The sequence below is a fragment of the Bos grunniens genome, chromosome 2 (genome assembly GCF_055505025.1).
Source record: "Bos grunniens cultivar Pamir isolate PY7600 chromosome 2, Bosgru_T2T1.0, whole genome shotgun sequence".
NCBI lineage: Eukaryota > Metazoa > Chordata > Mammalia > Artiodactyla > Bovidae > Bos > Bos grunniens.
In genome coordinates, this window is record NC_141166.1 from 41,339,670 (window position 1) to 41,364,508 (window position 24,839).

Consider the following 24,839-nt stretch of genomic DNA (forward strand, 5'->3'; position numbering starts at 1 on the left):
TTTAGGGTATTATTATGAGCATGAAATAATACAAGTAAAGCACCCAGAACAGTGCTGAGCATAAGGGAAGCTACATATATGTTATTATTCAGTTCAGTTCAGTTCAGTCGCTCAGTCGTGTCTGACTCTTTGCGACCCCATGAATCGCAGCACGCCAGGCCTCTCTGTCCATCACCAGCTCCTGGAGTTCACTCAGACTCACGTCCATCAATCAGTGATGCCATCCAGCCATCTCATCCTCTGTCGTCCCCTTCTCTTCCTGCCCCCAATCCCTCCCAACATCAGTCTTTTCCAATGAGTCAACTCTTCGCATGAAGTGGCCAAAGTACTGGAGTTTCAGCTTCAGCATCATTCCCTCCAAAGAAATCCCAGGGCTGATCTCCTTCAGAATGGACTGGTTGGATCTCCTTGCAGTCCAAGGGACTCTCAAGAGTCTTCTCCAACACCACAGTTCAAAAGCATCAATTCTTTGGCGCTCAGCCTTCTTCACAGTCCAAGTCTCACGTTCATACGTGACCACAGGAAAAACTATAGCATTGACTAGACAGACTTTTGTTGGCAAAGTAATGTTTCTGCTTTTCAATATGCTATCTAGGCTGGTCATAACTTTCCTTCCAAGGAGTAAGCGTCTTTTAATCTCATGGCTGCAGTCACCATCTGCAGTGATTTTGGAGCCTACAAAAATAAAGTCTGACACTGTTTCCACTGTTTCCCCGTCTATTTCCCATGAAGGGATGGGACCAGATGCCATGATCTTAGTTTTCTGAATGTTGAGCTTTAAGCCAACTTTTTCACTCTCCTCCTTAACTTTCATCAAGAGGCTCTTTAGTTTTTCTTTGCTTTCTGCCATGAGGGTGGTGTCATCTGCATATCTGAGGTTATTGATATTTCTCCCGGCAATCTTGATTCCAGCTTGTGCTTCTTCCAATCCAGCATTTCTCATGATGTACTCTGCATATAAGTTAAATAAGTAGGGTGACAATATACAGCCTTGACATACTCCTTTTCCTGTTTGGAACTAGTCTGTTGTTCCATGTCCAGTTCTAACTGTTGCTTCCTGACCTGCATACAGATTTCTCAAGAGGCAGGTCAGGTGGTCTGGTATTTCCATCTCTTTCAGAATTTTCCACAGTTTCTTGTGATCCATACAGTCAAAGGCTTTGGCATAGTCAATAAAGCAGAGATAGATGTTTTTCTGAAACTCTCTTGCTTTTTCCATGATCCAGCGGATGTTGGCAATTTGATCTCTGGTTCCTCTGCCTTTTCTAAAACCAGCTTGAATATCAGGAAGTTCATGGTTCACGTATTGCTGAAGCCTGGCTTGGAGAATTTTGAGCATTACTTTACTAGCATGGGAGATGAGTTTAATTGTGTGGTAGTCTGAGCATTCTTTGGCATTGCCTTTCTTTGGGATTGGAATGAAAACTGACCTTTTCCAGTCCTGTGGCCACTGCTGAGTTTTCCAAATTTGCTGGCATATTGAGTGCAGCACTATCACAGCATCATCTTTCAGGATTTGAAAGAGCTCACGTGGAATTCCATCACCTCCACTAGCTTTGTTCGTAGTGATGCTTTCTAAGGCCCACTTGACTTCACATTCCAGGATGTCTGGCTCTAGGTCAGTGATCACACCATCGTGATTATCTGGGTCGTGAAGATCTTTTTTGTACAGTTCTTCTGTGTATTCTTGCCACCTCTTCTTAATATCTTCTGCTTCTGTTAGGTCCATACCATTTCTGTCCTTTATCGAGCCCATCTTTGCATGACATGTTCCCTTGGTATCTCTAATTTTCTTGAAGAGATCTCTAGTCTTTCCCATTCTGTTGTTTTCCTCTATTTCTTTGCATTGATCGTTGAGGAAGGCTTCCTTATCTCTCCTTGCTATTCTTTGGAACTCTACATTCAGATGCTTATATCTTTCCTTTTCTCCTTTGCTTTTCGCTTCTCTTCTTTTCACAGGTATTTGTAAGGCCTCCCCAGACAGCCATTTTGCTTTTTCACATTTCTTTTCCATGGGGATGGTCTTGATCCCTGTCTCCTGTACAATGTCACAAACCTCGTTCCATAGTTCATCAGGCACTCTATCTATCAGATCTAGTCCCTTAAATCTATTTCTCACTTCCACTGTATAATCATAAGGGATTTGATTTAGGTCATACCTGAGTGGTCTAGTGGTTTTCCCTACTTTCTTCAATTTAAGTCTGAATTTGGCAGTAAGTAGTTCATGGTCTGAGCCACAGTCAGCTCCTGGTCTTGTTTTGCTGACTGTATAGGGCTTCTCTATCTTTGGCTGCAAAGAACATAATCAATCTGATTTTGGTGTTGACCGTCTGGTGATGTCCATGTGTAGAGTCTTCTCTTGTGTTTTGGAAGAGGGTGTTTGCTATGACCAGTGCATTTTCTTGGCAAAACTCTATTAGCCTTTGCCCTGCTTCATTCCGTAGTCCAAGGCCAAATTTGCCTGTTACCCAGGTGTTTCTTGACTTCCTACTTTTGCATTCCAGTTCCCTATAATGAAAAGGACATCTTTTTTTGGGTGTTAGTTCTAAAAGGTCTTGTAGGTCTTCATAGAACCGTTCCACTTCAGCTTCTTCAGCATTACTGGTTGGGGCATAGACTTGGATTACTGTGATATTGAATGGTTTGCCTTGGAAACGAACAGAGATCATTCTGTCATTTTTGAGATTGCATCCAAGTACTGCATTTTGGACTCTTTTGTTGACCATGATGGCTACTCCATTTCTTCTGAGGGATTCCTGCCCACAGTAGTAGATATAATGGTCATCTGAGTTAAATTCACCCATTCCAGTCCATTTTAGTTCGCTGATTCCTAGAACTGGAGAAGGGAATGGCAAACCACTTCAGTATTCTTTCCTTGAGAACCCCATGAACAGTATGAAAAGGCAAAATGATAGGATACTGAAAGAGGAACTCCCCAGCTCAGTAGGTGCCCAATATGCTACAGGAGATCAGTGAAGAAATAACTCCAGAAAGAATGAAGGGATGGAGCCAAAGCAAAAACAATACCCAGCTGTGGATGTGACTGGTGATAGAGGCAAGGTCCAATGCTGTAAAGAGCAATATTGCATAGGAACCTGGAATGTCAGGTCCATGAATCAAGGCAAATTGGAAGTGGTCAAACAAAAGATGGCAAGAGTGAATGTTGACATTCTAGGAATCAGCGAACTAAAATGGACTGGAATGGGTGAATTTAACTCAGATGACCATTATGTTATTATTAGGCCTAACCAATTTGTAGGTGACATGGAGTTGAGAGGGACAGCAAATGTGTTAGATTATGAAATCAAGAACATTTTAGATTTAGATTTTTGGACAGAAAGGAAACTTGAGCTGAATACAACAAAATTTTCCAGTGAGTATTCCATCAGTACCATTTTGCTATACTTGTTACACATCTATCTAAATATCATCTTTAAGTAGCTTAAGGTACATTAAAATTTTATTGTGATATTGTCTTTAACCTATAGGATGTTACTAGTTTATTTCTTAATTTCCAAACACATGGGGTCTTTACAGTTATCTTTAGCTATTGATTTCTGGCTTAATTCCAACTATGGTAAAATAATCTATTCTGCATAATTTCACTCTTTGGAGTTTGCTGAGATTTGTGTATGGCACAACATATGGCCTATTTTGGTAAATGTTCCACATGCACTTGAAAATATGTTTTCTATAGGCATTAAGTGCCATACTCTATATTTGACAATTAGGTAGACAATTTGATAAAATTCTTTCTCTCTTTACTTTTAGTTTGTTTGTTTGTTCTATCAGTACCAAACAAAATTAAACTCAAAAATTAAAAAAAAATTAAAAATTAAACTCAGTATGGTTCCAAATTATTCTACTTTTATTCTTCTATTTTGTCATTTTGAGGCTAAATTAATAGTTTTAGAAGTGTTCTCTCTTTTCAGTGGACTCATAAGCTACCCTTTTTATGCCTAATTTATTAACATAGGGTCTAATTTGTCTAATAATCTTAGATCTGATTTGTTTTGGTTACATATGTGAGATTTATCATTTTTCTTTCATACTCAACCTTTTTTTTCCCTTTAAGCAGCATATATTTCTGGTAGAAAAATTTCAAATGGTCAATATTATACCACTCTGATCTGCAAAAATAGAAATTTCATTGTACTTGAGTTTTGCTTTTTGTTTGACACTGCCTTTTAATTGAGCAGTTTAGCTGTTTTCAGTTACTGAAATAAACTGATATACTTGGGCCTAAAGCTACCATCTTACTATTTGCTATTTGTATCAACTATTCTATTTTTTTCTTTCCTTTCCTAGATTAATAATTTTACTCCTCCTCCTTTATTAGCTTGTTATCTGATATCCTTAAATTACTCTTTTGGTGATTACCTTAGAAATCACAACATTTCTCTTTGATTTGTTCAAGTCTGATATACATTTGAACTTTTTTTTTTTTTTTTTTGGCAGTTCAGCACTTGTTTATTCTGGCCCTTGTGGCTCATTTGTGGGTGAGGGACGGGCTTGGTGGCCTCTGTGGCTGCTGCCTGGCTGTCCCCAGGCAGGCCTTGAGGACCCCAGGCTCATGTCCTGGGACTATGCAAAGATATGAGAATATTTTAACTCTACTTACTTCCCTACTTTTGTGATATTTTAATTCCACATAATTTAAAATCTGATAGACCTTATTATTATTGTTTTATAGTGTCACTTACCTACAGCCAGACATCCTGGAGTGTGAAGTTAAGTGGGCCTTAGGAAGCATTACTATGAACAAAACTAGTGGAGGTGATGGAATTCCAGCTGAGCTATTTCCAATCCTAAAAGATGACGCTGTTAAAGTGCTGCACTCATATGCCAGTAAATTTGGAAAACTCAGCAGTGGCCACAGGACTGGAAAAGGTCAGTTTTCATTCCAATCCCAAAGAAAGACAATGCCAAAGAATATTCAAATTACCATACAATTGCACTCATTTCACATGTTAAAAAGATTACACTCAAAATCCTTCAAGCTAAGCTTCAGCAGTATGTGAACCAAGAACTTCCAGATGTTCAAGCTGGATTTAGAAAAGGCAGAGGAACCAGAGATCAAATTGCCAACATGCACTGGATCACAGCAAAACCAAGATAATTCCAGAAAAACATCTGCTTCATTGACTACGCCAAAGCCTTTGACTCTGTGGATCACAACAAACTGTGGAAAATTCTTAAAGAGATGGGAATACCAGACCACCTTGCCTACCTCCTGAGAAACCTGTATGCAGGGCAAGAAGCAACAGTTAGAACCAGACATGGAACAATGGACTGGTTCCACACTGGGAAAGGAGTATGCCAAGGCTATATATTGTCACCCTGCTTGTTTAACTTATATGCAGAGTACATCATGTGGAATGCCAGGATGGATGAATCACAAGCTGGAATCAAGATTTCTGGGAGAAATAATAACAACCTCAGATATGCAGATGATATCACTTTAATGGCAGAAAGTGAAGAGGAACTAAAGAGCCTCTTCAAGAAGATGAAAGAGGAGAGGGAAAAAGCTGACTTAAAACTCAACATTCAAAAAATAAAGATCATGGCATCTGGTCCCATGACTTCTTGGCAAATAGATGGGGGAAAAGTGGAAACTGACAGATTTTATTTTCTTGGGCTCCAAATCACTGTGGACAGTGACTGCAGCCATGAAAGTAAAAAACGCTTGCTCCTTGGAAGAAAAGCTATGACAAACCTAGACAGCATATTCAAAAGCAGAGACATCACTTTGCCGACAAAGGTCCATATAGTCAAAGCTATGGTTTTTCCAATAGTCATATATGGATGTGAGCTGGAACATAAAGAAGGCTGACGGCTGAAGAATTGATGTTTTCAACCTGTGGTGTTGGAGAAGGCTTGTGAGTCCCTTGGACAGCAAGGATATAAAACCAGTCAATTCTAAAGGATTGACTAATATTCATTGGATGCTGAAGCTAAAGCGCCAATACTTTGGCCACCAGATGTGAAGAGCTGACTCACTGGAAAAGACCCTGATGCTGGGAAATATAGAGGGCCAGAGGAGAAGGGCACGACAGAGGATGAGATGGATGGATGGCATTGCTGGACATGAGTCTGAGAAAACTCCACGAGATGGTTAAGGACAGGAAAGCTTGGCGTGCTGCAGTTTATTGCAAAGAGTCAGACACAACTGAGCAACTGAACAACAACAACAATATATGTGTGTGTGTATATATCTTGTCATTTAATTTCTTGATTATATTAATGATAGTTATTTTAAAGTGTCAAGGGAACTATGAACAAAATGAAAAGACAACCCACAGAATAGGAGAAAGTATTTGCAACCAAAGTGACCAAAAAGGGATTAATCTCCAAAATCCACAAACAACTCATGCCACTCTTTGTCAAAAAATAAAAATAAAAAATGAAGCCAGGACATGGAAGCAACCTAGATGTCCATCAGCAGATGAATGGAAAAGAAAGCTGTGGTACATATACACAATGGAGTATTACTCAGCCATTAAAGAATACATTTGAATCAGTTCTAATGAGGTGGATGAAACTGGAGCCTATTATACAGAGTGAAGTAAGCCACTAATACAAGTATACTAATGCATATATATGGAATTTAGAAAGATGGTAAGGATAACCCTGTATGCGAGACAGCAAAAGAGACACAGGTGTATTGAACAGTCTTTTGGACTCTGTGGGAGAGGGCGAGGGCGGGATGATTTGGGAGAATGGCACTGAAACATGTATAATATCATATGTGAAATGAATCACCAGTCCAGGTTCGATGCATGATACAGGGTGCTTGGGACTGGTGCACTGGGATGACACAGAGGGATGGAATGGGGAGAGAGGTGGGAGGGGGGTTCAAGATGGGGAACACATGTACACCCGTGGCAGATTCAAGTCCATGTATGGCAAAACCAATACAATATTGTAAAGTAAAATAAATAAATAAATTGAAAAAATAAAATAAAACATGAGCAGAAGATCTAAACAGACATTTTCCCAAAGAAGACAGACAGATGGCTAAGAGGCACATGAAAAGATCCTCAGTATCACTAATTATCAAAGAAATGCAAATCAAAACTACAGTGAGGCATCACCTCATATCAGTCACAATGCCCATCATCAAAAAGTCTACAAATAATAAATGCTGGAGAGGGTGTGCAGAAAAGGGAACTCTCTTACACTGTTCTTGAGAATGTAAATTGGTCAACCACTATGGATAATAGTGTGGAGTTTCCTTAAAAAACTTCAAATAGAACTACCATATGATCTAGCAATCCCACTCCTCGGCATGTATCTGGACAAAACTATAATTCAAAAACATACATGCATCCCAATGTTCATTGCAGCACTATTTACAATAGCCAAGACATGAAAGAAACCTGAATGTCCATTGACAGAGGAATAGATAAAGATGATGTGGCACATATTTATAATGGAATATTACTCAGCCATAAAAAGAAAGAAATAATGCCATTTACAGCGATATGGATGGACTTGGAGATTATCATATTAAGTGAAACAAGTCAGACAGAGAAAGACAAATATATGATATCACTCATATGTGGGATCTAATGTTTAAAATGAGACAAATGAAGTTGTTTACAAAATAGAAACAGACTCATAGGTTTTGAAAATAAGCCTATGGGGAAGTATGGGGTGAAAGGGATAAATCAGGAGCTTTGAATTAACATACACCCTACTATATATAAAATAGACAATCAACTAGCACCTACTGTATACAGCACAGGGAATGCTACTCAATATTCTGTAATAATCTATATGGGTAAAGAATTTGAAAAAGAATGTATATATGTATATTTATAGTTGAATCACTTTACACCTAACACAATTTTGTAACACAATATTGTAACTCAACTATATTCCAATAAAATTAAAAAAAAATAAAGTGTATGTCTGAAAACGACAATGTCTGGATCTCTTATGGGTCTATTTCTACTATCCAATTTTTAAAATCCTGGCTTCAGGGAAATTTTACCTTTTTATAGCTTTGTTTTTAAATGAGTGCATGTGTGCATTCTCAGTGGCTAAGTGGCTAAGTCATGTTCAACTGTTTTGTGACCCCATGTACTATGGCCTGCCAGGCTCCTCTGTCTGGGATTCTCCAAGGAAGAATACTAGAGTGGATTGCCATTCCTCCTCCAGGGGATCTTCCCAACTCAGGGATTAAAACTGGATGTCCTGTATCTCCTACATTGGCAGGTGGATTCTTTACCACTGAACCACCTGGGAAACTGGATATTAAAAAAATTTTTTTTTAATGTAGATTAGTTCAAGGTTTTGGATTATCTTTCTGGCAGAGAGGATTTCCTCTTTTCTTCTGAAGACAGCTTGACTAGGGGCAGACTACTTTACTCCAATCAAGTATTGTGATATATCAAAGCCAGACTTTAGCCCTGGTAAAGTATTGTCTTTTTCTGCCCTCTACACCTGCCCTCCCTTAACCTCCTAGTCAACTCTGAACTGTAATATTCATACTCCCAGCCTTTTGAATTTACTGAATCCTCTGTTCACCTTCCTTTTCAGTTGTGTTTTCTGCTCAGCTTCAGAGTCTCTCAGCTTTCTCTCTGGTAATTACTTCCACTGGGATAAAACCATGCTGATTTTTTGGTCTATTGCTTTTTGTTTCCTTTCTCTCCAGGATCTAGGCATAGTGAGTTATTGCTGCATTGTTACTTCATCATGTAATTTTTATCTTTTGTCTAGATTTTCTAGTTGTTCTCGGGATAGAGAAGGGCAGGGTTTCTCCAATACCAGCTAGTTGACCTTTGCTGGAAGCACACGTGACAATTTTTAAGCTCTTGCTAATATACAGCCAGTGCTGAGACTATTGAGTTTAGAAGTGCTCACTGCCAGCAGCGATGTTGAATCCCACTTTTGGTTAGATTTTAGCTCAATAATCCCTTATTATCTTGTCAGCTCATCAAGACTTATATTCTAGTATTTTGGTTGTTTTTACATAAAAGGAGTCCGGTCCAATAATCTAGTCTGCCATATCACTCATGTTACTTTTTATTTAAATCTCTTTTCACTTAACATCCTAGTTCCAGAAGGACAAGAATCATGTTTCACTTAACCTTTTAGTCCCTTTCCCCAGCCAGTGCTTGACAAAATAGGTGCTCAATAATTGTTGAGTAAATGAAATGATGAAGCTTTAAATGAGACCCTTTGGGCACATCTTAGTGGGTCCACCGTAAGTGAAACATATGAAGTTCAGTTTTGCCAGCTTAAAAAGCAAATGACTATGTTCACAGAGACAAGATTCCGTGCATTAGTTCAGACTAGGCAAATTTACAAGGAACTAGTTTATAAATAAATCTTGATGACCACTTAATAGGAGCTACAGCTGGATTGATAATGAAGTGGAGTGAAGTGAAAGTCACTCAGTTGTTTCTGACTCTTTTCGACCCTATGGACTATACAGTCCATGGAATTCTCCAGGCCAGAATATTGGAGTGGGTAGCCTTTCCCTTCTCCAGGGGATCCTCCCAACCCAGGGATTGAACCCAGGTCTCTCGCACTGCGGGCAGATTCTTTACCAGCTGAGCCACGAGGGAAGCCCAAGAATACTGGAGTGGGTAGCCTATCCCTTCTCCACTGGATCTTCCCAACCCAGGAATCGAAACAGTGTCTCCTACATTGCAGGTGGATTCTTTACCAACTGAGCTATCTCCTTCTTCCCTGATACTTTGGTACTTAACTTCTGTCTTTTCTTTAATGCTAATAGTTTTCTGTATTATGTTTCCTGTGTTTTAATATCTTTATTCATACTTCCCCTCTGGAAGTAGAAGAAATAATAAAAAGTAGGTAAATAAATAACATTGATACCATATGTTTACAAAGGGCAATCTTATATAAGTTAGTCCACTCAGAAGACCAAATCACAGATTACAAGGTTGCCATGGTAAAGACAAGTCAGAAAGGGGAAATTCAAGGTTGACAAATCACTTACTTTCAAGCTGCTAAAGTAGATCTCTTTCTATTCTAAGTGATCTTTAAAGGTCATTTAGCATCAAGGCATCCTTTACCCCAGGTCAGTATACAAGAAACTCAAATTTAACAAATTCCTATTCTCCAGCTTTCTTTCTGCTAATGCTGTTACTAGTTCCCAGAAAAGTCTATTATTTCAGGTATATTCCACTTTGTGAAATGTTACAATAGTCAAGATTACAGTCTCTCTTAAAATGTAACAAATGTAACTGGCTGTTTCCTGATAGATCAGGTAGAACCTTGTTTTAAAATATACTTTATCTCTGTACACCATTTTTTTTTGAGTTACTTCACTCTGTATATTAACGTGTATATATGGAATCTAGAAAAATGGTATTGATGGACTTATTTGCAGAGAAATAATGGAGACGCAGAAGTAGAGAATGGACTTCTGGACACGACTGAGGAGGGAGAGAGTGGGACAAATGGAGAAGGTAGCATTAGCATATATATACTATCACGTGCAAAGTGGATAGCTCGTGAGAAGTTCCTGTGTAACACAGGGAGCTCAGCCTGGTGCTCTGTGATGACCAAGAGCGGTGGGATGGGGCGGAGGGGAGGGAGGCTAAGAGGGAGAGGATATATATATAATTACAGCTGATTGGAGTTGTTGTACAGTAGAAACCAACACAAACTGTAAAAATTTAAAAAGAAAAAAGTTAAAGGAAACAAGATACCCCTCAAAAAATACAGTCTCTCTGAATCACCCTGTAAAGTGGGTTCTTTGACAATATATCTCATATACTTTATGCAGATTTTGTTATTTTAATTACAGAGAATTTTGCCAGGAGCCTGAGATCTTCCTTTCTCTTTCAACTACATTTGACATCATTTGAGATAATGCCATTTTCTCCTGCTTGGGCCAACCTAACAGAAACCAGTGCAAACAATACAATGCCCTAACAATACTGGGAAAGAGTAATATTGTTTTTAAATTTTACTAAAAATATTTTGCATGATCTTTTAAAAGTTAGCTTTTTTTTTTTTTTTAAGCTTGTATTTATTGTAACAGATATTAGATTCTCTATAGGGAGATCAGACAAATGTTCCTTAGGAATTTATAATCTCAAGAGCGCAATGATGCCCATAAACACGGGGAAAGGACAATAACCTTTGAGAGGGGTTTAACATGGACCTCCATCAAAGATCAAGGATGGATGCTGCAGAAAAGCAACGGACACGTTAATGTATGGCACAAAGGAGCCAGGTTGAATCTCACATTTTAGGTAAATTGGGTAAGTCTCTCTCAATTATACTGAATTTTGGTCTTCATCAAATGGGATTTCCCTAGCTTCCCAGCAAAAAGGAAGAGCATATCATATATGGGACCAGCTTGAGTGAAACCAAAATGTGGTGACCCTGATGACTGCTTAGAAAAATCTTCGAGCATTGCAAAGCAGCAGGGGCAGATGATGAGAGCTGGGAGAGGGTTTGTGAAGCATTCTGAAATGGACACTGAGGTGCTTCCTACACATACCTCCCCCCTTTCTGGGCTGCATAAATGGGAGGTTAGGCTATCTGCCTTGTTGTTGTTGTTGTTGCTAAGTCGGGTCCGACTTTGCAACCCCATGAACTGCAGCATGCCAGGCTTCTCTGTCCATCACTATCTCCTTGAGTTTGCTCAAACTCATGTCCATTGAGTCAGTGGACATGACTTGCTTACTCCTGAGAAAAGCGGTAACCAGTATTAAAAACTGTGACTCAGCTGGTTCTCCTAACCATTCAAATAAGCATCCTTCTGGTAAAGAAAATTCAGTGAAATTCAAATGAGCAACCAGTCAGCAAAAAACTGCTGCTGACATTATTAATCTTCCAAACTACTCAGATCTATCATCCACATAAAAACTCATCATTGGGCACTTGTGGAATACGTATCCCTCACTTAAAGGAATGGGCATTGTCAGCAAAGTTTGTGGTCCAGACTTTGTATCAAATCAATCTTATTCTCCCATTGATTTCCGTTACTAAATCTGAGATGCATTCTGCTGTTAAATCCCATTAAGTGTATACCAAACCCTTTGGAAATGGCATGTTTAAAAGAAAAATGATAATATCCTGAAAAACATTGACAGTGATATTTATATATTAATAGTAATGTTGGGCTGTATTCACCATGTCACAATAGAAATTGTTCAGGATGAAACATGACACAATCCTATAAATTGCCTCACGTACTGTAAAGGGCAATAATCCCTAAAACATGAGCAACTTAATTTTTCACTAGCTTCACAACTGCCTTGGCATTTCTATCATTACATAGCCAAAGAAATCCTTCTTTTCATTATTTAAAATCTTTTCTCATTTCCTATTGGCCTCTTTTCCAAAATCATTGTCCAGAAACCCCGAATAGCTTGTGACTCTATTCTCAGATGGGGAAAATTAGCCAGACTTGATCGTAGTGGTTTACTCCAGTGCCTGCTGGGATTTACCCATCATTGGAGCATCTCCTGGAAGGAATGTTGTTGAGGGAAGTGGTAGCTCTGTGAAAGTAGGACTAGAGACTTCAAATGCTTTTTTCTCACGTCTGAGATACAGTTCAACTATCTGACACTGGTAAAGTGTATGTGCTTACCATTCTATTTTCAACCTATGCACTTTGTATAATATGTTAAATGACCAAATGTTTTACATAAGATATGCTGAACGACTGAATGCTTTACATAATATATGTTGAATGACTGATTGAATTTAGATGATGATTTTGCTTTTCATTAGAAAATATTGACACTTCTAAGTGCTGGTAGCTCAGGCTGGAAAAATGGCTGTAGACATTAATCTTCACAGGCTTTATGTACCAAAGGTCATAATGGCATTACATGTCCAACAGTCTAAGGTCTGGACAGGACATTCCTGACAGTGATTTCTTGCTGAATTCTTGAATTCCCTACCTACATCATTACGATAAGTCAATTTTTATTAAGCAATAAATTGACTACTTAAATCAGAGCAACATGCCCATCACTGGTGATGTACCTCAGGTGTCCCCTTTAATTCCTTTAGTATAATCGACTGCAGTGCAGACTCAACATTCAGGGCTGACTTTAACATCTGATTAAAAAAAGGAAATGTTTTTATTAAACTATGACATACCCACAGAATTCTGAAAAGTCAATGGCAAGAGGCTACATGTTAATTTACCAAGAATTTTTTTTTGTTTCTGTTGTTTGTTTTTTTACTCATCATATCCAGAAACCTCAACATGTTAAGAGTCTCAAAACTGGACACACCCAGGGAATCAGACCCATACTAACTAAACTCACAAGGAATACACGTACAACTAAAAGGACTGTGTGTGGACAAAAACAACCAGAACTGTCACAATGACCACCAGACTCCTGTGGTTGTAACCAGCACATTCTTTCCCTGGAGGCATAACAAGTAGGAAGCCAAATTATGAGCTGAGAGTAAGTAAAGAATGAAAATAAGAAGAGATGTGTATTCTCAAGGAATATTTTGTCCAGAACATGAGAGGCCTGATGAAGCTGCCATTTCTTTTTTCAATCATGAAATAACTCTCTGGTTGTATGTATGTATGTATGTATGTCACTGTGTGTATGGCCACAGACATTTTCTTTCAGGTTCAAACTGCCTCTAACAGAGTCTCTTTGGCATCTCTATTTCCATCTCCTTGGCACTCTTATTTTCTCTGATACAAGTAAAGCCTGCTTCCTAAGTTCACATTTTCTTCTGTTATAGTAAGACTGTAAAGAGAAGCAAAAGTCAATACTATATGAAAGTATTATTAATGATATGGCCACTTATAAATTAGTGCCCCCTTCAAACATCTCTTTTAAACACCACATTCCTCGCCCCTCCCCCATGATGGTAAACATTTATGTGTGTGTGTGTTAGTCGCTCAGCCGTGTCCAACTCTTTGCGACCCCATGGACTGTAGCCCACCAGGCTTCTTTGTCCGTGGGATTCTCCAGGCAAGAATACTGGAGTGGGTTGCCATTTCTAGTACAATGCAAATACACTCAATTCTATTACAAAGTGAAGGGGCAAATCTTGCAAAAGGTATAAGATCAATAGAAGTGAGATCGGTAAAGCTGGCACATGAGGATTTACAGTTAAACAAACAAATGAAGGTAAAATCAACTGGGATGACTACATGGGTGCTTCAGAAGAGAATAGTTTGAATATCAAAGGATTAACTGAGACCCTTGGGAAAACCGAAGAAGCTCTCACACATTTTTACAAATGTTTTTGATTATCCTATTTTTGATTATTCCCTAAAAGTCAAACATGAAATAAAGCATGTTGTTAGGTGCTTCATATTGTCCAGGAAAAATTAAGCCAACAATAATCATCTTGCTGCTGCTGTTGCTGCTAGGTCACTTCAGTCGTGTCCAACTCTCTGTGACCCCATAGACGGCAGCCCACCAGGCTCCCCCGTCCCTGGGATTCTCCAGGCACGAACACTGGAGTGGGTTGCCATTTCCTTCTCTAATGCATGAAAGTGAAAAGTGAAAGTGAAGTCGCTCAGTCGTGTCTGACTCGTAGCGACCCCATGGACTGCAGCCCACCAGGCTCCTCCATCCATGAGATTTTCCAGGCAAGAGTAGTGGAGTGGGGTGCCATTGCCTTCTCCGATAATCATCTTGATGTACTATTTATTCATTCCACAATTTGCACATAGTTGTACTTATAAATTTTGTCCAAGATAGGATGTGTTTTAAAAATGTTGAGATTTTCAAAAAAAGTCTTGGCAAACCTTTTTTCACTAATTGCTCTGAAATTTGGTCCCTGTTTTAAGTAGACTTACTTCAAGGAAGCTTTCTCAGTGCTAATCACACTAGGATAATAAGCACTTCCTGTACTTATGGCACAGAACTTTTCTGGTAGTAACAGTCTGATGTCTTGACTGCTTCTATTTACATATAAAATTTTTACTATTTTGGTCATAAATATCCTCATAATAAAATGAACTTATTATTTACTCTTAGGTGTTTCCTATACGATGATTTTCAAAGGCTGATATTTTTAAAAGTATCATCAGTGTCTTCTAAGGCAACACATGCGGGAGACATAGATTTTGGAGTGAACTTGGAGTCAGACCTATATTTGAATCAGCTTTTGCCACTGAGACATGTAACAATGGGCAAATTATGTGAACCTTCTGAACTTTGGTATTTTCATCTGTGAAAATGGAGCAATAATAGCTCCCTCAAAAGACTGCGGTGAAGATCAGACTTGAACACGTTTAAAATCCCAGGTATAGAGAAAGCATTCACTACACAATAGTTATAGCAGTGCTACTTATTTTTGTTTTGTTTTGTTGACTGCCAAAGTTCCCTTGTGATCTTAATTTGTTGATTATTTTGTACCTTCAGATCCTTTGCATGTGCTTTGCAATGTGAACCAGGTATCTTTAGGCTATTAAAGTTAGCTAAACATGACTAATTTTGAAAACGTGCCTTTAGGAGAGCCTTGTTGGAAAAATCTCTTAGAATGAATTCTAGAAACTTTGAAAAAAGTCATAATGAGGGTTTTAGGATTTACACTAAAATTTTGGTTTAATTCTTCTATTAGTATGGCAATTTACATGAGAAAAACCTCAATGGAAGCCTCCCTTTTCCACACTGAAGAAGTTTTTTATTAACAAATCTTGACTTAAAACCAAGAAACCCAGTCTTTTACCTTGCAGAAAGCGCCATTCAGAACACAATCTTGGAAGTCAGGTGCTCCTAGGTTTGAACCCGTTTGGCTGCTTCCTGGTTGTCTAACCTTGAGCAACTTAGTATTTCCAACCTTGGGTATCTTTATCCATAAAGTTAGGAATAATAAAAACACTTACCTTGGGATTGTCATGAAGATGAAAGGTGAAATTGCATATAAAATGTTTATGTGGCCTTGCAGCTTGGCACACTTTGCTTAATAAATATTACTTGTAAAATCTTTGGACTCCTAAGTTAACAGGTATGTCATATTTTGTTCAAAATGGTAATAGCATGATACAAAAACAAAAAAAAAAATTCACTTGAGTTTCCAACATCAAACATTAGGTTCTCTGGTCTTCCCTTGATTTTTGCCTCCTGAGTTTCCTATATTTAGCTTCCTTTTCTTCCCCTATTACTTCTGAACATATCTTCTGCCCCAGTATTTCTGGGTGGTCTCCTCCCTATCCCCACCCAGTCAGAATAGCATGTGGGGTGGGGGTGGGGGTGGGGGGTAAGGGGAGACATTATTCCAAATAGGCAAGAGGTTTCTATCTTCCTCCTTCCCTAAGACTCTGGTATATCCCCCCATGAGCCTGATTAGTTCAGATATATGTACTCAGCTAAAGCCAGGAGATAATAACAGCTAACATTTAGTATTCACCTAATAGCACCAGATACAGTATGTCAGGTAAGTTACAAACATCATTTTAGGACATCTTGACTGTTCATAACGATCAGGCAAGTAGATACCACTATTACTGTTTCTAAGAAAGGTAGCCTGAGGGTCTGAGCCAGTAATTGGCTCAAAGACACACAGCTAGTAAGTGGTACTATCAATGGTCATAAGGATCCAGTTAATGCATTAATTGGGGTGTGATGGCTCTAAGTGGTTTTCTGCTTACAGGAAAGGCCCACATAGCCTTTGCATACTGGCACTTATATGTGCGCTATTATAATATCACCTTATTCATGTAGGACTTTTAATCTTTTTATACCATTTATCTCCTAGTACCATGAATGTGTATACATAACACTAAGCGCACCAAGATCCTTGTGCATTTCTTGTGCATACGCTTGCAGTAAGCGCACCAATTTTATACACATACACTGGATGCTGTAGATCTGACCAACAGAATTCAGGACATCAAAAAGTAAATAAACTTTCCTCAACTCAATAATTCCTGTTTAATTTCCCCTGGCAAATATTGAATTTCAAATTGTGTTTGTCCTATCAAGTAGAATCTTTCAAATATTGTGATATGGAGTTCCACATTGTCAGAAGGAGAGAGTTGAGAAGGGTGATTAACATGGATGTGTTTCTTCCATTATGAGTTGAATTAAGTTTCTCATTTCTGACTAAGTACCAAATTCTGCAATCATTCCAAAAGTGGAAGTTCAGCTCACAGTGCATTTTGAGGAAGCTTCAGCTACACTAACCATTTAAGGTCAAGCAAACAACGGGTCAACCCTAGCAACTGGCATACTGCAGGGCTTTCAGCTAAGAGATAATAGGGTCTAGATCTACACATCTCTATATGTTAGCTGTATCGTTAGCTGTATCAAAAACACAATCTGGGTCCTCCTCTCACCACCGCAGCTTGGCTGACTGACACTTTATCTTCAAGTCACAAGAGGGGCCTCACGTTTAAGACCCCAAACAAGTTGCCTGCTCCTGCCAGCACCTCACGTCTACCCTGATTCCCTCTATTGTCTTTAACACACACACTTCTTCTAATACTTCCCCTTCCAATTAACTCTAGCTGGCACTCCGACCCTCGCCGGGTCCCCAGCGCGGGGTCAGAGGGCTGGGCAGGGGGTTGGGGGCGCGGCGGCGCGCTCCTTGGCGCCGGCGGGCTGGGGGCGGGGCCTGCGCGCGGGGCGGGCCCCGGGCCGCTGTCTGTACGCCGCTCCCCTTTGTTCTGTTCCATTGTGTGGCACTTCCTCCTCCGGCGCTTCTTCTCTGCACTCTGGTAGCCGGTGGGGAATTCGTGAAGGGGTTTTTGGTGACTTTTTCCTTTCTCCCCCGCTCCGGTTTATTTTTTAGGAAGTGTGGAACTCTTCTGTGCTGCCCCTCCCTCGCGGTTCCCCGCCCCCAGGCCTGGGAGGGAGGCGGAGTGGGAAGTGGCTGGCCCTCTTCCCCACGCCGGCTTCCTTGTCCTCCCACCTTGCTCTTCCTCCAGGAGGCATCCTAACCCCGCATTCTGGACTTTCACCTCCTGACCGGCCGCGTCCACGCCAGAATGGCGATACACGACCCTCTCCCTTCTGAGGGGCGCCGGCTCCGGCCGCCCGAGTTTCCATCTGGCACCAAAGCGAAGGTCGAAGGCCGGCGTGCGGCCCGAACCCAGCCGCCTCGGCGTCCCGGGAGCCGGCGAGAGTGTCGCCGCGACCCTCCCCGTCCCTCGCGCTCACGCTACCCGGCCGCTGTGCGGCCGCCTCAACCCCGTTATATAGCCCTCTAAAAATAGCTCGCCTCGCACCGCCTTGTAAGGCAGCGGGGAGATTCGCAGCTTGCCAATCGGCGCCCGCCGCCAGGGCCGAGCCCCGCCTCAGGTCCCGCTCCGCGCTCCCCATTGGTCCTGAGTGACTTCATGAGCCCCCTGTTTACCTTACATGGTCACACGCGGCCTAATGTACGCCCTCCTCCGAGATCCCACGGCTGCGCGGAGAGCGGGGCGGAGGGAGGGAGTTTGGGGAGGGGGAAGAGCAGGAGGAGGAGAAAAGGAGGAGGAGGGGGAGAGACTACAAACTAGCGAGGATGGGGTGGGGGGTGGGGAGGGAAGGAAAGGGGGGGAGAGAAGCGATCGCGAGAAAAAAAAAATGCAACCTCCCAAAATAAAGAGCAAAGATTGCATTAGGAGCGAACAGCGCTGCAGAAATAGATGGCAGCTTCGTATCAGTGAGTTTGCATCCCCCTTCCTGATCCACGAGCTGGAGTGATTAGAGCCCTGGAAGGGAATTGTTACTCCCGTGGAGAAGTCCCCTTTTCCTGGCAGCCGTCTGCACTGTACACGCTGGATGCTTCTCTCCATCCACCCCACTCAGTCTCTCCTCTCTCACCTCCTCTCTCCCTCTCTCCTGCATTGATTTTTTTTTTTTTTTTTTTCCTTTTTAGTTGACTGAAACAAAACAAAACAAAAGGGCCACTGGATGTCTGCCTTCTTGGGGGGTGAGCCAGACAGACTGACAAACAAACAGACCCAACTGTGCTCGGGGGAGGGTTTCTCCTCCGGTTTTGCCCGGCAGCAGCAACATGGACGTGTTGGCTAGTTATAGTATATTCCAGGAGCTACAACTTGTCCACGACACCGGCTACTTCTCAGCTTTGCCATCCCTGGAGGAGACCTGGCAGCAGGTGAATGATTTAAATTACTTGTGTAAATCGTGTGGTGGCGGCGGACTCGCAGGGGCTGCGTTGGTGTGGGCTTGGGGTTGAATTTTTTTGTTTGTTTGTTTAATTTTTACCCCCCTTTTGGCTGTTTGTTGTTGAAAATGTTTTTGGAAACAGTCATATGCTTACCTCTCCACCCACCCCCTAACCCCGTATAGTGTGCAGAGCTGAGCAGCCGGTCCGAGCTGCCTGCGTTTCAGTCACCAACACACATCCTTGTGCACATTTTGTTGGGCTCACTGTCCCCCAGCAGAGACCTGCCTAACTTCTGGGGTTCGGAGGAGCCGGGTGGGAAGGGGGTTTGGGGCTTAACGAGCCATCGCAGACAGCTACCGCGTCCCTACATGCACTAGCTGTACCTACTTGGTACCTTAAATCAGGTTCATCTCTCAACTGGTGCTGACGGCCGTCAGATGCGGAGGGGTGGGGGGTGGTAAGAGCAAAGCGGGGTGTTTTCCTAGTAATTAGCGAGTGTCAATAAAGAATAGGAACTTGATTTTGAGATTAGAAGGTGGGCAGGAGGGCGAGGAACCCAGTTATAAAAGGTACTCAAGGATATCTTGGAGGAGGATGGGAAGATATATCTATCTAGTGCTGACCATGCATTGTAGGCTTCCCCAGTGCAATATCCACGGAAAGAGATCGCTCTCTGCGTGTGTCCTTGCTTCCCTCTCTCCTTTGGTGTCCCTCTCCACTTAGCACAACCTCCGACAAAGGGTGGTGTGTGCTTCCATGCCTCTGACTTTGTCTTAGAGGACTAGTTAAGAAACTCCTAAGATGCTGAAGGGCACCAGTGCCAAGTTGGCTAGGTGTCCCAGGGAGGGGGAAGTGGGGCTGGTGACAAGTTCACTGGGCTTTGTGAAGTAGAATAAAGAAAGTGCTGGTCAGTGGAAAGTGCCAAATCTGCTGCAGAAACGGTGGTTTTTCGCAGTAAGGATTGGGAGCTGCTGAGGGGACATTTCTTCAGGAAAGATGGTGGATGGGGGGAAGGTGGAGGGACACGAGTATGCTTTAGTATTCTTTCAAAATTCTACAATGTGTATCATGGAAAGTCCAAGAAGACAATTCAGATTTGCATGGAGGAAGTGTGAACGTGCACAATCCGTCTTGGAGTAACGTGCTTGTCCTTGGGGAGGGCTGCGAGAGGCTTGGTGTGTGGCTGCTCATGTAACTTCTCTGCTTCGTGACAGCAGCTTGTTAAGGCTAATGAACGGCTGGATTTCCTCTGCCAGGATCCAAAGCGGGATTTGCCGGCTTGAGTCTAAGGATGTAACAGTCGCTGCTTTAGCGAGTGAGGTTTGGTTTTCGGTGTAAGGAGGTGATCCTCTGTACCATTGTTACTAATTGCCGTTACTCCCCTGATTCTTCCAGGCTGGAGTTTCTCCGGATACTGGTCTCTGGTGTCTGTGGGTCCATACATGCATTCCTGCCTGAGGATGCTGGCAGATGTGTTTGACTTTGTCCTTCTCTAAAGGCACACACAGCGCACACTTTTTTAGCATAAGGCATTTCTCCAGTGCATCCTTTCTTCCATCCTTGATGAGACTGCCTCATGAAGGGTCTCACTGGAGCTTTTTCCTCTTTTTATTTCACATGCTAATTAAACCAAAAGGTTGCCAGAATTTCATTTTCAGAAATAGTCTTCATTTCACACTGTCAGCCCACTGGTGTTGAATTGGTTGCCTATTAACAACTGTCTAGACTCGTTAGGGAAGAGAATCTGTTGATTTAGGCAACCCTTGTTTGTGACTAACTGTTAAGTAGGCTTGGAGGAAAGAAAGTTGGCTTTATTTGTTACAACGTTCCCCCCTGATGAATCACCCAACTTTGTTTTGGTTCAAGTTGTCACAGTAGTAAAGCCTGCTTTTTGGGGAAGGCCTCTCCAGAGGAAACCTGCCTTTCTAGATCTGGTTAGACCATCCATGAGAACATCTAGATCTATAGGGAAACATCATTGGTTTGATAATTAGAGGATGTATTAGATCTATTGTTTCCTCAGAAGCTTTCTCTGCTTTTCTCTCCACCTCCCACCCCCCTTCCTCCTCACTTCATCTCACCCACTTCGAGGAACCTCTAGTTTAGTTTCTATCTGTGGGCAAAGGAATTTCAGCCCACTGCACCTCCTTCCCTATTTCTTGCCTTAATCCTGTCCTACTGCCTGTTACCCTCACCTTCAGATCCTTTACCACGCTCTTTCAGAAGCATGCTCATAGTCCATACTGAAATATAACTTGTGAGGACACAGTCCTAAATGAGCTGTCACTCCAAAGAGCTTTCTTCTCTGGACTCCTTAGTCACAAATGCTTTCTGTAAAGGTGACTGGGACTCCCAAGTTCGTACTGGTGACATATCTCCAACTTCTCTCTCTTCCTCTCTCTCCCTACACCCTCCCCTATGCTGCTTCTGAGTATAAAGGAGGGGAATGTGGTTACATGCAACTGTTGGTTCCAAATCAACCATCAGATGGTGAAATTTTAAGTCTCCTTTGCTCAAATCAGCTCAGGAAGGTTGCTACAAAGAACCCCAGGCCGGAGGAAGTTTGCTGATGCTCTGGGGTAATCAGATTTTAGAGGTCAAATAAGGAGCAATTATTAGATGTACTCCTGAAAGTGAACAGTGTACCTTGAGGAGATGAGCGAAATGCAGAGATTCCAGTAATCTGGTTTGGTTCCTAAGAAAAGACTGGCTTGGATGATAAACCCAAGAACATCTGTGCATTTGAAAATTAAGGATGGAGGTTTTATTTTAAATTCTTGCCTGAGATAATTGTCCTGCTTAACAGTCAGTGAGCTTGTCATGGATCTCCTGTCACAGGGGTCATCATTTTGACATTGGGTTTTGGGACAATCATGTCTTCTCCACATCCAGCTCCAACTGTGAAAATCGTTGCCGGTATAATTTTTAAATCCAGATGGACATCCTACATTAACAGCTCTCCATTCCTGGGCTCTGACTGCATACTTAAGCACTTGGCTCAAGTAACATCATCCCTGCCTGTCATATAACTGTAAATTACGCTGTGCTTATGTGGTCTATTATTTTATGGAATTCAGCTGACGCACAACTCCTACGGCCACCAGCCTTAAGCCCTTCGGAAACTTGCAGGAAATTTTCCAAGAGCTGTCTGAGCAAAAGTAGAAAAAAGTCAAAGGTAGGACAGAAGCTAGCGTAGTGTATAGGGTACCACTTGATGGATAACGGGGGACCCATTCATGAGTTTTGTCGCCGTCAGAAATCATGATTTTTCTGGATGTGCTGCTGACTTGGAAGATGAAGAAGGATTTAATACAATATTGATGGTTATTTTTCTTTGGGAAGCTACAAGCACTTTTAGAATTTTGATATATTCTTCATACCTAGACTGCTGTTTCATGAGTACAGGTCAAGTAATGATGTTCTAAGTCTTATTTACACTTAGCCTTGCTTCATGCCATTGAGGAGCATGGTGTGTTTACTGGAAAACTCTTATGGAATTATGTTTGTTGTTAATGCTGATTCATAATTGGCAGATGGGGTCAGTTTCAGGCCTCCCTTGTGCTCAGAGAAAATTTTCCACTGCTACTGGAAACAAATAAATAAATCATAGAACATTCCTCCCTCCTCCCCCACTCCCCCATTGTTTTAAACTAATGGCATACTTGGCTACTGTAAGAACTGCAGCGTCCCCATAACACTGCAATTTCATCTTGGTGACAGGCACCCTGAACCACTTTTTATAAGGGCCTTTGGTATGAAGCATCTCTAGGGGACAGCCTACAAAAATGGTTGCCTTCCAAGAGCAGCCTCATGGTGCAAGGGATAGGATTTGGTCCGTGAGCTACGTTGCTTCTCCTACACGGGGATCGTGCCTTCGCACTGCCTTCTACAGGCCCGAGCAGCCAGGTGCTGTCTCAGCCAGAAAGACAAAGCAAACTGTAGGGTCCCTGCACCCGCAGGTTTGCCTCTGTCCCCAGTTTGCAGAAAACCTTGTCGTGAATTAGAATTTCTTGGCAACAGCACCACCCAGGGAAATTTGTAGACACAAAGGAGCCTTGCTAACCACACTGAAAGGATAAAATAGCTGGCTTTTTATTTATTTATTTATTTATTGTATGTGATTTGTGCGTTCTTTAGTTACCATAAGCCTATTTTTAAAAAAATTTGAAACAGTGACTTGGCAGACTGAAAAAAAAAATTGGAACTGCCCCTGTTACCCAGATTTCCTTTATAAGGATGCAGTCACTAAATAAATGTAGCTTTACAAATGAAAGCACATGTGAATGCCATCAATCACACACTTAGCCTTTCTTTAACAGATTCATTTCCATGTTCTTCTGAATAGATACATCTCTGTGTAGATTTAGGGTTTCTAAACATGATCATTAAGTCTACCTGTTTCAGTTTGGTATTTTAAAGTGAATGAATGTTACAATGCAGATTTTTTTTTTTTAACTACATCTGTCTTTAGTTGCGGGAGAGGGGGTAAAGGAAGTGGTGACTTCTTTGTTCTCCATGTAACTCCCACCCCCACTCCCTACCCTGAGGAGAATGTGATGTTGGGGTCCAATCCATTTAAAGGGCAGAGCAGAAGATGCACTGTGACACCTCACCCTGAAATGATTTATGTATGGGTATGTCAGAGACCTTCAGTGTTCAAAATGCGCTCTTCCTCTCTCTCAGCCCATTCTAAATATAAATGCCAGTGGGGGCTATTTGCCTCTCCACTTAAATGGGAATAGTTTAGAGAGGGTCCTAATGGAGCTTTTAGTTGCCATTCTCTTATAAATCTTCAGATTCTTCTCCCATCAGAGAATTCCTGCATTTTAACTTTGTGCGTACAAGAAGGCAATGCAGAATTCTTTAATCAGCCTATGCTTATTGGGGAGGGAAGGCAGTTTCCTCCAGCCAGCCCCAAATGACTCACGTTGAGAGGGTAGCTGGCCACATGGGGTGGAGACACCCCCTATCTCTGCAGTTTGGCAGTAGCATGCCAGGAGTTTTCAGTCACCTTTGCTGGCCTCCATGATTGGCAAATGCAGAGAATGCCTCTGTGATTCGGGTTCACTCAGTCTATCAGTTAGCATGTATGTTGGGACAGAGATTTGCTGAAAGTTTAGGACAGCTCCCCAACGTAACCTGAGCAGTGCCAGAAGGGTGAGGGGTGGAGATGTATCTCTCTACAAATACACCCCTTTGTTTTCCCAGATCAACTGAGTGCTTGCTTTGCGTGAACAGGTAGAAATTTTTAACCCAGATCGCCAGATCTTACCAAGAACAGTGATTAGGAAGCTCTACAAGCACTAAAGGTGTTAAAGTCAGTGGAACAAGATACAGCAGCTAATCATTAATGTTACATGCAACACCTGCAAGTTAAGAAATACTCCTCTGCCCAGATACATTGTGTGCTTATTTTAGAACATCACACACCCACAGGAGAAACTCTCCTCATTCAATTTAAGTGTTCCCCAAATCAAGTCCTGCATTACTAGAACAGGTTTTTACCTAAAATTAGTCATCATCTTGTTCCTCTCCCTTCTTGTTCTTTCACTTTTGTTTTCTGCTGCTAATTTGGAGAATCATTTCTCCTGCCTTGGTACCTTTTTGTTTTCGTCACTTGGTATTTTGTTGTGACCCTGAGAATTCGGTCCTGCTGAGTGTATTGTGTCTGCTGCACTCTCCGTTAGAGCAGCTTCCAGCTGTCCCCATCCACCACGTGCGTGACATACAGAGGGACAGCTGAGGGTCAGCAGCAGCTTCGAGATCCATCTAGGATCAGCCTGCTTGACATGGGAGTGACTTAT

At 41.6% G+C, this 24,839-nt stretch overlaps 1 protein-coding gene across 4 annotated transcripts in view; it reads left to right on the forward strand.

Moving 5' to 3' along the window:
* Positions 1 to 18,519: 18,519 nt before the first annotated feature.
* Positions 18,520 to 24,839, forward strand: part of KLF7 (KLF transcription factor 7) — a 105,006-nt gene continuing 98,686 nt past the window's right edge. For 2 of the 4 annotated variants that reach the window (XM_086343639.1, XM_086343659.1), the window contains exons 1-2: positions 18,520 to 18,567; positions 18,784 to 19,023. In XM_086343639.1, the coding sequence (XP_086199765.1) occupies positions 18,922 to 19,023 (102 nt within the window). In that variant the 5' untranslated portion in view covers positions 18,520 to 18,567; positions 18,784 to 18,921. Of the gene's footprint in view, positions 19,024 to 24,839 lie in introns of all 4 variants that reach the window. The other 2 variants (XM_086343633.1, XM_086343648.1) reach the window with 1 other exon arrangement.